A 12,931-nucleotide genomic window follows, 5' to 3' on the forward strand; every position below is an offset into this window, starting at 1 on the left:
CTTTTAATCTGCGAGAGAAGGGCTAGCCCTGGTGGAAAGAGGCTGTACGGTACAAAATAAGTTGCAAATGCACGCTGTACGTTACGTAGTGACACGTCACGATGTAACATACAGCATCAGAGGGGTTCGTTTTTTCATATTTTCTCCAATATTGTTAGCCCCTTACCATGTCAATCAACGCTGAATCAAAACGTAGTTTCACACCCCGGATTTTGATGCCAACACAGTCACCACAGTCCCATTCGTTGTCATTGCAGTCTCGTTTGAATGCCGCGGTTACGCACATTTGTACGGAATGGGGTGAGTTTACGTTAACTAAATAGTGTGTTACAAAATGTTGCCAGAAGTTTGCAAATGTTTGCCACTAGTGGTGAATCTGCGGAAAACCTTTGGCAACAATRATATTTATTGCCACAAGTGCCAAACAGTTCATCAGATGTTTTTATCTGGCAAACAATTCTCTAAAGAATCTATTTGGATCTGTGGCAAACCTGTGGCAATAATATTTATTGCCACTAGTGGTAAACAGTTTACAAGAAGACGTTTCTAACCGATGACAACAAATCACGGGGATTAGAAAAATCTGTAGGAAAATGGAAACCAAGTTATCTAGCTAGCTAGCTAACGTTACCTACCAAAGTTGTCCGGTGAGTGTCTAACTTATTAATTCAACTACCTAATACACTTTCAAATTGTGTTAGCTAATTCATGCCTAGTTAGCAATGTCATGTTTTATGGGATAGAGTGAAACACATTTTGTTGATACCAGTTTCAATCTGTCATCGCCACTGACTGGCTAGCACTTAGTTCGCTGTCTAGCGCTTAGCTAGCTAATGTTGGCTATCATATATTTGCACAATTAATGTGATAGCTAGCTAGGTAACTAATGATTTGCCTAAACACATATTTTTTAAGTGAATACGTTGCTGTCTTTTAATAGCATGTCAGTATGCTAGTGTCACTGGTCAGTAGCACAACAGCTAAGGTAGCAACAGCTGACTTGACATCAAAACATAACTTGCAGATGGATACCATTCCCCTACCCGTGCTGTTGGAAGAGGTTGTATTGTGAGAAGGATGCATAAACACCCTGGAAAGATGTTTGTGACAGTGGTGTAAAGTACTTAAGTAAAAATACTTTAAAGTACTAATTAAGTAATTTTTTGTACTTTACTATTTATATTTTTGACAACTTTTACTTTTACTTCACTACATTCCTAAAGAAAATGAAGTAGTTTTTACCCCATACATTTCCCCTGGCACCCAAAAGTACTCATTACATTTTGAATGCTTAGCAGGACAGAAATGGACCAATTCACGCACATCMCTGGTCATCTCTACTGTCTCTGATCTGGCRACTCACTAAACACAAATGTTTGTTTCTGAATGATGTCTGAGTGTTGGAGTGTGCCACTGGCTATCCATATATTTTAAAAACACAAACAATTGTGCAATCTGGTTTGCTCAATATAAGACATTTTAAATTATTTATACTTTTACTTTTGATACTTTAGTACATTTTTGCAATTWCATTTACTTTTGATACTTAATTGAAGTATATATAAACCAAATACTTTTCKACTTTTACTCAAGTAGTAAGTTACTGGGTGACTTTCACTCTTACATTTCCTATTTAAGGTATTTTTACTTTTACTCAAGTATGACAATTGGGTACTTTTTCCACCACTGGTTTGTGGTGCACTCACTCATAACACTTTTTCTAGGGATAAATTAGAGTGGGATCTTCAAGCTTGATAAGGTAAGCAAATGCAGAAATGATTCACATAAATATGGCCCGCACATTCATTCTTTGTAACAATTAGATATTTCATTGCTTTAAACTAGTAGCTAGCTCATCTTGATCATGTGTTGTTCCTTCTCTCTTTCTAGAAGGCAAAAAGAACGATTGAGGCCTTCAATCAAACTGAGAACAGTGAAATATGTGTGCTCTAGGTCAAGACTTCTTACATGCATGGTAAGTTAACAATAATACATTTTGGAAAAATAATATGAATTGTCATATTAGGCATAATAACTAAATGGTATGTTGTTTTTCTTCCACCCAAGCCTTATACACCTGAGTCAGGAAGAAGAGACAACTAGTAGACAACGGTCTCTTAAAGTTGCACGATGCAGAAATCGCTCTGCCATTTCCTGGTTACTAAAATTCTAATAGTTTGTCTAATTTCAGTTTGTGACAAAACAAGCACGTATAGTGTAGAGAAACATTGTACCATCTCAACCACTGTGAAATACATTTTCCATAACCAAAAATATTGTATTTTCAGCTGTTTGAACTGGTGTACAAGCCTGAAAGTAAGAAGCAAAAAATAAACTTAAGAACGGAAAGCGTAGAAATAGCGCACATAGAACAGATCTACCGCGTCCTAGACTTGCTTTCAAAGAAAATGACAGATGAATAACTCACATTTCCATGCGAATTTGGTCAGATTGCCCCAAAAGTTACATATTGCAGCTTTATGGATGAAGTCCCCAGTCTAGATTGAATATCATAATCAGTTTGAATCAGTTGTGTTGAGGCTTGGCTGTAGAAATATCTTGTATACTGTGGCTCTCTGTGAACAGTTGCCCACACATTTAAAGGTCAATTTACTAGGTCCCAGTTTATGCTAGCTACATTGTTTGTTTAAGTRGCATTCACACAAGCGAAACTTTGTTTCCTTGCTGAAAAATATATAGAATGCCAGTTTCAGTGAGAAGTATAGCAAAACCAATGCAACTACAGTTGAAGTCGGAAGTTTACATACACCTCAGCCAAATRCATTTAAACTCAGTTTTTCACAATTCCTGACATTTCATCCAAGTAAAAATTCCCTGTCTTAGGTCAGTTAGGATCACCATTTTATTTTAACAATGTGAAATGTCAGAATAATAGTAGAGAGAATGATACATTTCAGCTTTTATTTCTTTCATCACATTCCCAGTGGGTCAGAAGTTTACATACACTCAATTAGTATTTGGTAGCATTGCTTTAAAATGTTTAACTTGGGTCAAACGTTTCAGGTAACCTTCCACAAGCTTCCCACAATAAGTTGAGTGAATTTTGGCCTATTCCTCCTGACAGAGCTGGTTTAACTGAGTCAGGTTTGTAGGCCTCCTTGCTCACACACGCTTTTTCAGTTCTGCCCACAAATGTTCTACAGGATTGAGGTCAGGGCTTTGTGATGGCCTCTCCAATACCTTGACTTTGTTGTCCTTAAGCCATTTTGCCACAACTTTAGAAGTATGCTTGGGGTCATTGTCCATTTGGAAGACCTATTTGCGACCAAGCTTTAACTACCTGACTGATGTCTTCAGATGTTGCTTCAATATATCGACATAATTTTCCTCCTCATGATGCCATCTATTTTGTGTAGTGCACAGTCCCCTCTGCAGCAAAGTACCCACAACATGATGCTGCCACCCCGCGTGCTTCACTGTTGGAATGGTGTTCTTCGCTTGCAAGCGTCCCCCCTTTTTCCTCCAACATAACGATGGTCATTATGGCCAACGTTCTATTTTTGTTTCATCAGACCAGAGGACAATTCTCCAAAAAGTACGATCTTTTCCCCATGTGCAGTTGCAAACTGTAGTCTGGCTTTTTTATGGCGGTTTTGGAGCAGTGGCTTCTTCCTTGCTGAGCTGCCTTTCAGTTATGTCGATATAAACTAGTTGTACTGTGGATATAGATACTTTTGTACCTGTTTCCTCCAGCATCTTCACAAGGTCCTTTGCTGTTGTTCTGGGACTGATTTGCACTTTTCGCACCAAAGTACGTTCATCTCTAGGAGACAGAATGCGTCTCCTTTCTGAGCGGTATGACGACTGCGTGGTCCCATGGTGTTTATACTTGCGTACTATTGTTTGCACAGATGAACGTGGTACCTTCAGGCATTTGGAAATTGCTCCCAAGGATGAACCAGACTTGTGGAGGTCTACAATTTMTTTTCTGAGGTCTTGGCTGATTTCTTTAGATTTTCCCATGATGTCAAGCAAAGAGGCACTGAGTTTGAAGGTAGGCCTTGAAATATATCCACAGGTACTCCTCCAATTGACTCAAATGATGTCAATTAGCCTATCAGAAGCTTCTAAATGTAACAGGGTTGGTTATGTTTCCACTTGCCTCTAAAGAAAGGTGTATTTAATGTTCAAGCATTCTGATTGGTTGGTTCAATTCCGATGACAATAAGGCGTGTTGTGGATTGGCCCCGCTTGCAGATAGGTGGAGATCGCGAACATCAGGTCTCCCCAGTATGAAAATGTGATGCAWGGAGTAGGTCACGTTCTGAATACTGTTTTCTATTTTCTATTTTACAATGTGTACAAGTTTGCTGTACATTACACTGATGATTTATACATGTGTGGGTATATGGTACCTGTTAGGGATTGAGGGGCTTTCTGGGATGTGCTTTGGCATATGATTGCTGTATATAAGTGTGCTAGCTAGCATGCTGGTCACATAAGCCCACTGCTAACACAGTTGTTTTCATGCTACAGATTTTTACCATCGACAGCCATCAACATCATCAAGCCCTACACAACTAACGTGCTGTTTCCTATTTAACAACAGCAGWTAATAAATAATGCTCAACTGGGACCACTGGCTGGGGTGATTTATTTGGACAAAACASAACGCAGGTAGAGTACGATCAACATCTGTTACACTGGTGCCGAGACTCGTCTTCTTGTCTTCGCCGGACGTCACATGGAGGGTTCCGAGACCCGGCTTCAAGAAGTACTGCGGTTGCTGATACACACCAGAGGCCTAGGTTTCGTATTCTGCACAAGTGGAATTCTCTGGGAGCTCCTGGTAGCATGAGTGAGTGGGGGAAATATAATAAAACTGTTTATTACTTGTATGTGGTGATAGTATGATTATTTAGTGATGTAATTGTGCTGTTATGCTAGTAACTTTCCGAAGCCAATTAACGTGAGTGCGACGCCTTTTTTTGCCACACGGTGGCGACAGCTATTATTTGAGGGCATTTCATGTTACTTTTCTTTGTCGATTCTTGGTCTTGTTAAACAACTACTACTAACTACTTGATAGTGAAACTACTACTGAACTTTTATTTTGAGTACATTATGTTCAAGCTGATTTTATAGAAGTGTTCATATTGATTGTGATATATATTTTTTTACCAAATTTTATTTACATAGATTTATTTTATTTTATATATATATATATATATTATTATTATTTTTTAATTATTTTTAAATGGAGACTTTTGGGAGAGGTAGGGGAGTTCTCATGTTTAACCTCTTGACGCTAGGGCGCTAGGGGTCAGATTTTTATTTCTTTTTTAAATAACGTTCCCAAGGTAAACGGACTATTTCTCAGGTCCAGATCGTAGAATATGCATATAATTTACAAATTAGGATAGAAAACACTCCAAAGTTTCCATAACTGTCAAAATATTGTCTGTGAGTATACCAAAACTGATTCTGCAGGCGAAAACCTGAGAAAATCTAACCCGGACGTGTTTATAATATTTTTAATCTGTGTTTCCTGGCCCGTCTTTCTTCCATTTAAAGGGGTATCAACCAGATTCCTTTTCCAATGGCTTCCTCAGGCTGTGAACAGGCTTTAGACATAGTTTCAGGCTTTTATTTTGAAAAATGAGCGAGATTTTTCAAAACTAGTCAGGTGTCCTCTGATGAGTTCCTGCGCGCGAGAGGGGTAGCTCTCCATTTTCTTTTTCTCTCTTATTGAATAGGTTACGGTCCGGTTGAAATATTATCRATTATGTTTGTTAAAAACAACCTGAGGTTGATTATAAAAAACATTTGACATGTTTCTACGAACATTACGGATACTTTTTGAAATTTTCGTCGAACGGAACGAGGCTTTGGTTTTCTRAACATAACGCGCAACCCAAATGGCGTTTTCTTTATATAAAAGTAATATTTATCGAACAAAAAGAAAATTTGTTGTGTAACTGGGAGTCTCGTGAGTGCAAACACCCGAAGATTATCAAAGGTAAGCGATTAATTTTATTGCTTTTCTGACTTTCGTGACCAAGCTAACCAAGCTAATATAAGGCTAACTGTTCTAGCATTGATTGATACACTCACAAAAGCTTAGATTGCTTTCGTTGCAAAGCATATTTTCAAAATCTGACACGATAGGTGGATTAACAACAAGCTAAGCTGTGTTTTGGTATATTTCACTTGTGATTGCATGATTATAAATATTTCTAGTAATATTTTGCGCCCTGCAATTCAGCGGTTGTTTAGGAAAATGATCCCGTAAAAGGGATCCGTAGCGCAGAGGAGTTAATCCTTCACCGTCAGTGGGTAGGGGGGCGGCTATTTCTGCACTTATTTCCACACCTCTGGCCAGGTCAACTGCACAGGCAAGTGTGCGCCTTCCACATGATTTAGAGTTACCTCAACTCAGTGCATTTGASCCATTTTCAYCTAGTCCTAGGAATGAGGATGTGTCTGTGGATTTGTTAAGCAGATGGTAAGAGTAAGCCTGCGCAGTAACCTAGTTGACTTAAGCCAGGGCCCTAAACCGTTTTTTGACATTCTGAAGCATCACTTTAGCGACACAATCAACTCCGACATGCCCMTAGCTGATGTTTATTCTACGTTGCCAATGGAAGGGGAGACTCCATTTGATTACTGGATCAGACTGAACAGAGCCATAGAGGTGGCAGAGGACTGTTTGAAGAGGCAGAATAAGGAGCTAGACAATMCATYACGTGTTCTGACTGTCATGTTCATCAAGCACTGTCCGAACCCAGAGCTGTCATTGATATTCATGTGCAAACCATTGCATGAATGGACGGCTGCGGAGGTCCATGGCAGGCTGGAGGAGTACCAGAGGAAGTGCAAGGCTCCACGTCCCTTGCGGCTGGCCCCACTGGTCACCACACTGACGCAGGAAGTAAGTAGGCCAGTGTCGGCTGTTGCAAACTGCCCGGACCCCTTGCCGCAGCCCACAAATGGCTCATCCGAGGCACTGGATCGTGTGATTGCCATGCTTGAACGTGTCTTGGAGYAGAGGCCACAGCAACCTGTAGGCGGCTATGATAACTGTTTCCAGAGGAGGCCCAGGGGAAGGGAGAACCCGTCTTTGCAACGTAAAGTGTGTGGGGATGCAAATCACAGCACAATAGATAATTGTTATTCACACCACCTGCTTCCTCTGTTATGGAGCTGGGCACACACGTCAAGAATGTCCTCRTGCTTCATCGGTAACTCCCGTCGCTCCATCAAACAGCAACACGACACAGAGGCAGGAAAACTAGCTGGCCCGCACGGGGTGGGGGGAAGTGCTGGGCCTTGTGAGGTGCCCCAATCAGATAGCGGTGTAGATTTAGAGTCAATATATTCTAGTGTTTGTGATGAAATTAAGTTGAACAAAAAAGTAATTATGCAAAATACACAGAGAGTGCTCCACAACGGTTAACTTTTCTATACTAGTGTGTTACTGGGGGATGTTATAGAGGTGATCGCTATGATTGACAATGGTTCTATGGCATGCACATTGAGCTCAACGGTGGTGCCACGCCTTGAGAAAGCAGGTGTGCTCAAGAGTGACTCGCTCAGTCCGAACGAAGTGGTGTTGGTTGGCTGGTTGGCTGGTTGGCTGCGTAGGCTTAAACACTGGTATACACTGATTTATAAGACCATATTGGGTAAAATGCCATTTTATCTCTGTTCTTTTTTAGTCAGGTCAGTAAATAAATGTAAATTACGGTCCCATTCTGATTTGCCTCTAACAGTACCAAAAATTAGAACAAGTCATGGTAGAAATAGTTTTAGTTACTTAGCACCGTGGTCCTGGAATTCTCTCCTGAACATTTTAAAATGTGATGATCTAGTTTCGTTGGTGGAGTTTAAACACTTGATCGATGTATACAACATAGATGAGTGTAATTGTTTTTAGGCCAGCTGTTTTTAGTCAAGATATTTGTGTTTTTAATGTAATATGTAATTGTTGTACTGTATGTGTATTTATAGTTTTGTTTAATGTTGTGTTAGTGTATGTAAGTTGTTTTGTCTGAAACATTGTTCCCCCTGCTGCTATTGGACCAGGTCTCTCTTGGAAAAGAGATATTATCGCAATGAGAAAAAACCTGTATGAATAAAGGTAAAATAATACAACTTAMAAAATATCAAAAATAGAAGTAAAAGCCAAATTCAATATTTTATAAAAAAAATGTATCTTTTTTTATACCTAAAAGAGTCCTAAAATTCTAAATCCTTATACCAACGTAATATATCATATTAAGCATACATTTGTGAAGAAAGGGGGTAGGGTTTCAACAATAGTCTAGTCCTTTGGGTTCACAGAGATAAGAAAGACATATTTGCCATTATGTATTCTGTTTTATTAAAAAGTAGGGTATTTCACACATGCACATTGCAATTTATTGGTATGCAGCTGAAAACACCTGCCCTCAGGCCTTAAATTCCAATGCATGGCTAATAATAAACTTGTGTGAACAAAAGCTGAACAGAAATACAAATATCGGGTAAACAGAGAGACACCTGCAATGTGTTCACATCACACACACACACACACACACACACACACACATACACACACTCTCTCTCTCTCTGTTAGACAGTTCGAGTCAAAGAGAATGACCGTGGTCACAAAAATTATAGCTGGAGTTTCCCAGCATGCACCTGGACCAACTGTCACACAGTCAGTTTCTAACAACTCACAGCAAAACATACACCAGGGAAAATCTGTTTCTTCCTCCTGGTTTGGCCAAGACAGACACACAGGTGGACAAATACTCTGCAAGGAATAGATGGTGTTGACATCCTGAGTAGGTATAATTGAGTATGAAATTATTTTTAAGCGATTACATTTTTTTTAATGGAAAATCCTCACTGAAAGCTCATGTTAGCTCCTAGTGCTAAAACTACTCATCTTTTGTGGTTTAGAGTCCAATATCCCTTTGCCAATTGTCTTACGAATCTGTCATTTCTTTCCTCAGAAGAGGATGAAGCAACTTGTAACTTCAATGCTGGAACCTCCAGTGTTCAGCCTTTTTTTGTGTTGCACATTTTTATGTTTTTTTTTTTAAATTGAACAATTAATAGTGTTGTACTGAGTTTGTTTAATCTTTTACCGCAGTGGGCAAAATGTAGGGTCACACAGAGTGATTCTTGGTAGTCTTAAACAAATATACTTTGAAACAAAAGTATACCCCTCAAACATAGTTATGGGCTTAAAAAAAGAAGACACCTGTATGTACCGTGTCAGATACAGAATTGAGATGTATACATTTTTTACTTTGCATCGCAATATTACACTTATATACATCACAGAAGACTGAAATATAGCAAAACCGTTTGACATAGAAACTCCAGATTTTCGTCGGGTTTAAAAAAAAAAAATCTTTATTAATTATTAAATTATTTTTACAAAATATGAATAACATTCAACCCATGAGGCCTAAGAGCGAGCTTTTGGTCATTGACTGCAGGAAAGGGCTACATTACCTTTAATAATTTGTTGGAGGAGCAGTTGGCTCTCAAAACTCTTCAAGTAAGATCTGAATTAAATGAAACTTCTGACTCCTCTGCTCTTCAATTCCTCCTATGCCTTTGCTTTAAGAAAAGACAACTGTATGGGACCACCACTGTACTCCACTTATGCCTATTGGGCCTCTGGGTGAGTCACTAAGGGGAGGTGATCGAGGTAGTCCCGACTCACTTGCGGAAAATGGGGAAACCGGTGTTGCGTTCCTCCTCGATGCGCCGGGCCAGGAACTGACGGCTCTTGCGGTCATGGCCGGAGCCCAGTAGATTGTGTGTGGGGATAAAGAAGTTKGGGAGCATGCCATCTTTCAGGTGGCCCTCAAAGTCCTCCAGCAGCTGCTGGAAGCACTGTCCCAGCTGGGCCTCCTCCCAGTCGCTGTCCTGGGTCCTGGAGCAGCAGGCRTGGAGCAGGGTGGTCTTGGCGTGGTAGGAACAGAACTTGGACAGACTAGGGTTCTCTGCCTTCAGCAAGCCCAACAGGTGCTTCAGAAGCTTCAGACAGTACTTCCTGAAGCAAGAAAATGGCAAGTCTAAGGCACACATGATAATACACAATTTATCAAAGGAAATGGGTTTAATGACGCGTTCATAAAATGTGTAGGAAAAATCCACTTGAACGTTATGACTACAGTATTCATGTTTGTAGTATTCATTCTATAGTAGGCTTACCTGCAGCAGCGAGTCCCACTGGCCTCGCAGCAGGTCTTCTGGGAGCCATGATTTGTTAGGATACTCTTCTCCACATGCGAGAATGAGATGCGCCATGTGTCTGTAGGTAACAGGACAAGAAAAACCATTTAGGAAACTCAGAAAAAGGACATAGCTACATGCCACTTCCCCTTTCTCCAGAAAGGGGGGGGAAGCAGTGCTGAATTTTTTTTGACACCTATATGTGTCCTCTAATACAGGACTAGTAAAGGCCCTAATTTTGTGAGAAAAAAATCTTTTTTCAACAATTTCAAAACATTTTTTAATCATATTTTTGTTTGGGGGGGGGGGGTTCTGCAGACATCCTGATCGCCCTATGCTTTGCACCTCTCATTCATGAAGAAATCTCACAAATGAAAGTGATAGTTTTATTCAAGATGTGTTAGCTTTAATAGTGTTGACTTAATGTTTACAAAACGGTTACCTCTAGCGCAGACACCTTCCCGTTCCACCGTGCCCTTTCCCTCGTACTTCGGAACGAGGTAGTACCCCTTAAACTTTTGTTCTTTCTTCACTTTGGTCCCGAGCCAGATGTCTATTTTGTCTATGCCTCCTTGGGTGAAAGTGGGCCAGCTCGAGCGGACCTCAAGCCCCAGAACAATGTCCAGTGAGATAGGGACCGTTCCCGTCCCGTTTATCAGTAAGGTCACTGCCGGGCAACCCTTCTTTTTCTTCTCCAACCCCACGTCTTGATAGAAGTATGGAAATAAGAAACATTTCATTAACAAATGTTTTGCATACATACGCTACATTATAGGCATTTGGGAAGCGCGCGCTACAGCCGTACACACCTTTGAGTATCTTCACACACTTTTTAACCTCGTTTCTGAACTCCGTAAGCATTCCACTGGCAGATATTGTGTTGTCTTCATCTAGAAAGCGATCCAACTTGTGTTTTCCTCGTTTGAACGCCACGCTGTAAAATGCCCCATCATCCCCAAACGGCCGAATGTCCACCCGCTCGACGGGCACAGTTAACATCACGTCAAATTCGTCGGGATTAGAAATCTATATTGATCAAAAGATCGTCAAAAATGTGTGAAGCATGAAAGAGTATTGGGTCACACTGGTGATGTATGATTGAATTTAATTAATGACCCACCTTTAAATTCTCGTAGTAACTTCCAGTGCGCAGATCATTTACATCTTTGAAGCATTCTGTACACTTTTTCATGTGGTCCATTATACGCTTTACTGTGTCATTGACAATACTTGCTGATTCCGATTTCTGTTTCTTCTTAATCTTCAATTGATCAATGGTTGTAAACAGGATCTTATTCGGATTTGAGTCAACGCTGTCACCTTTTTTGACCATCCTTGATCCGGTTTTAACTTCTACGCACTCCTGTGGCACAGGTGCCTTTTCCTCAGTGGTGCGCTTAGGCTGCTTATATTCCTTGGTTTTCTTGGGTTTGTTTTCATCGGTGATCTGTTGCGTTTCCTCCTTAGTGTCTTTCACTGGTTCCTTTGGAGGTTGCCGGGCACTCTTGGCCCGAACCGGATTCTTGGCATGCGCTGGTTCCGGACTCTTTGCGCGCACGCTTCGTGGTTTCCCTTTGCCGCTCATTGTAGTAAGTATGATCGTGATGTGACATCGACGAGTTAAACTGTCTTCTATGCTAGCTAAATTTATACTCTCTTCACTGTTTCCGTGTGATGAAAAGTGAATGTGAACACTCCCCTTTCTACATACAGAATCCGTTCATCGCCCTCTTGTGTCGAAAGCTATTGAGACAGAGTAAACAAAAGCACATGCACGCCCACCCTCACTTGTGTCATGTATGATTGCCGTGAAATGTGCTATTGTCAGGTAAATGACGTGATAAATGCTTGTCGCTCCAAATCCCTATCTTCCATCGAGTAACTTAATGGACTTAACTTTCAGTATGATASCGATAAATATGTAACTATTACTCTTTTACTCTTACATGAATGAACTATATTACTAAACCAGGGCAAATGACTACCCTAACCCAGTTAAACAAGTATAAGATGTCTCTTGAGATATCCATGAACCACCGAGGGGATCTTCAGGACATCATGACTGTTAAACAGTCATCTCTACCCTGGACCATAGAGACTGCTGCCCTATCAACCTGGTCTCAGAGCATTTTGTGTTATTCTGTACGTAAATCCGAGACACTCTGTTTAGTGGGATATGTTACATTTTGTATGGTATGCATTAATTTGTGGATGTCCATCATCCATTTCTCAAAATATGTTATGAATTTGTATTATATGTTACGAATTTGCAAAACGTACAATATGTTACGAATGTGCAAAACTAAAGATATGTTATGAATTCGAATATGTTGTGGCTAACGTTAGCTAGGTGGCTAGATTGCTAATGCTAACGTTAGCTAGCTGGCTAACATTAGCTAGACTAGGAGTTAGGGGTTAAGGTTAGGGTTACCCCGCTAGCAATGAGTAATTGGCCCAGAAGCGGCCCTCTTCCGGGTGACCGAAACTGATTGAATCGGCCCGGAATCGGGTGTCGGACTCGGCCCGGAATCAAAATGAATGACTGCCCAGAATTTCCGTCCACCAGAATTCAGCCGACTTTGCCAGCATCTGACAAGAATACCCCCAGAAGCGGCCTGATGCAAATTGAAATAAATGTGTACAAAATTACCTGATTTAGTCATTTAAAATATTACTATTATACATTTTATACATACAAATTATACCCATCCACAAAAAAACATTTTGTGTCGGA

The 12,931-nt window shown here is 40.4% G+C and overlaps 1 protein-coding gene across 1 annotated transcript; it reads right to left on the reverse strand.

Moving 5' to 3' along the window:
• Positions 1–9,346: 9,346 nt before the first annotated feature.
• Positions 9,347–11,842, reverse strand: LOC112080849 (cyclic GMP-AMP synthase-like). The gene is made up of 5 exons (XM_024146782.2): positions 11,318–11,842; positions 11,007–11,223; positions 10,640–10,903; positions 10,177–10,276; positions 9,347–10,015 (listed from the first exon to the last, which is right to left on the reverse strand). Exons 1-5 carry the CDS (start codon positions 11,780–11,782, stop codon positions 9,679–9,681), a joined length of 1,383 nt encoding a protein of 460 aa, XP_024002550.1. The 5' UTR covers positions 11,783–11,842; the 3' UTR covers positions 9,347–9,678.
• Positions 11,843–12,931: the final 1,089 nt, after the last annotated feature.

The sequence above is a fragment of the Salvelinus sp. IW2-2015 genome, unplaced genomic scaffold, assembly GCF_002910315.2.
Source record: "Salvelinus sp. IW2-2015 unplaced genomic scaffold, ASM291031v2 Un_scaffold16527, whole genome shotgun sequence".
NCBI classification, from domain to species: Eukaryota; Metazoa; Chordata; class Actinopteri; order Salmoniformes; family Salmonidae; genus Salvelinus; species Salvelinus sp. IW2-2015.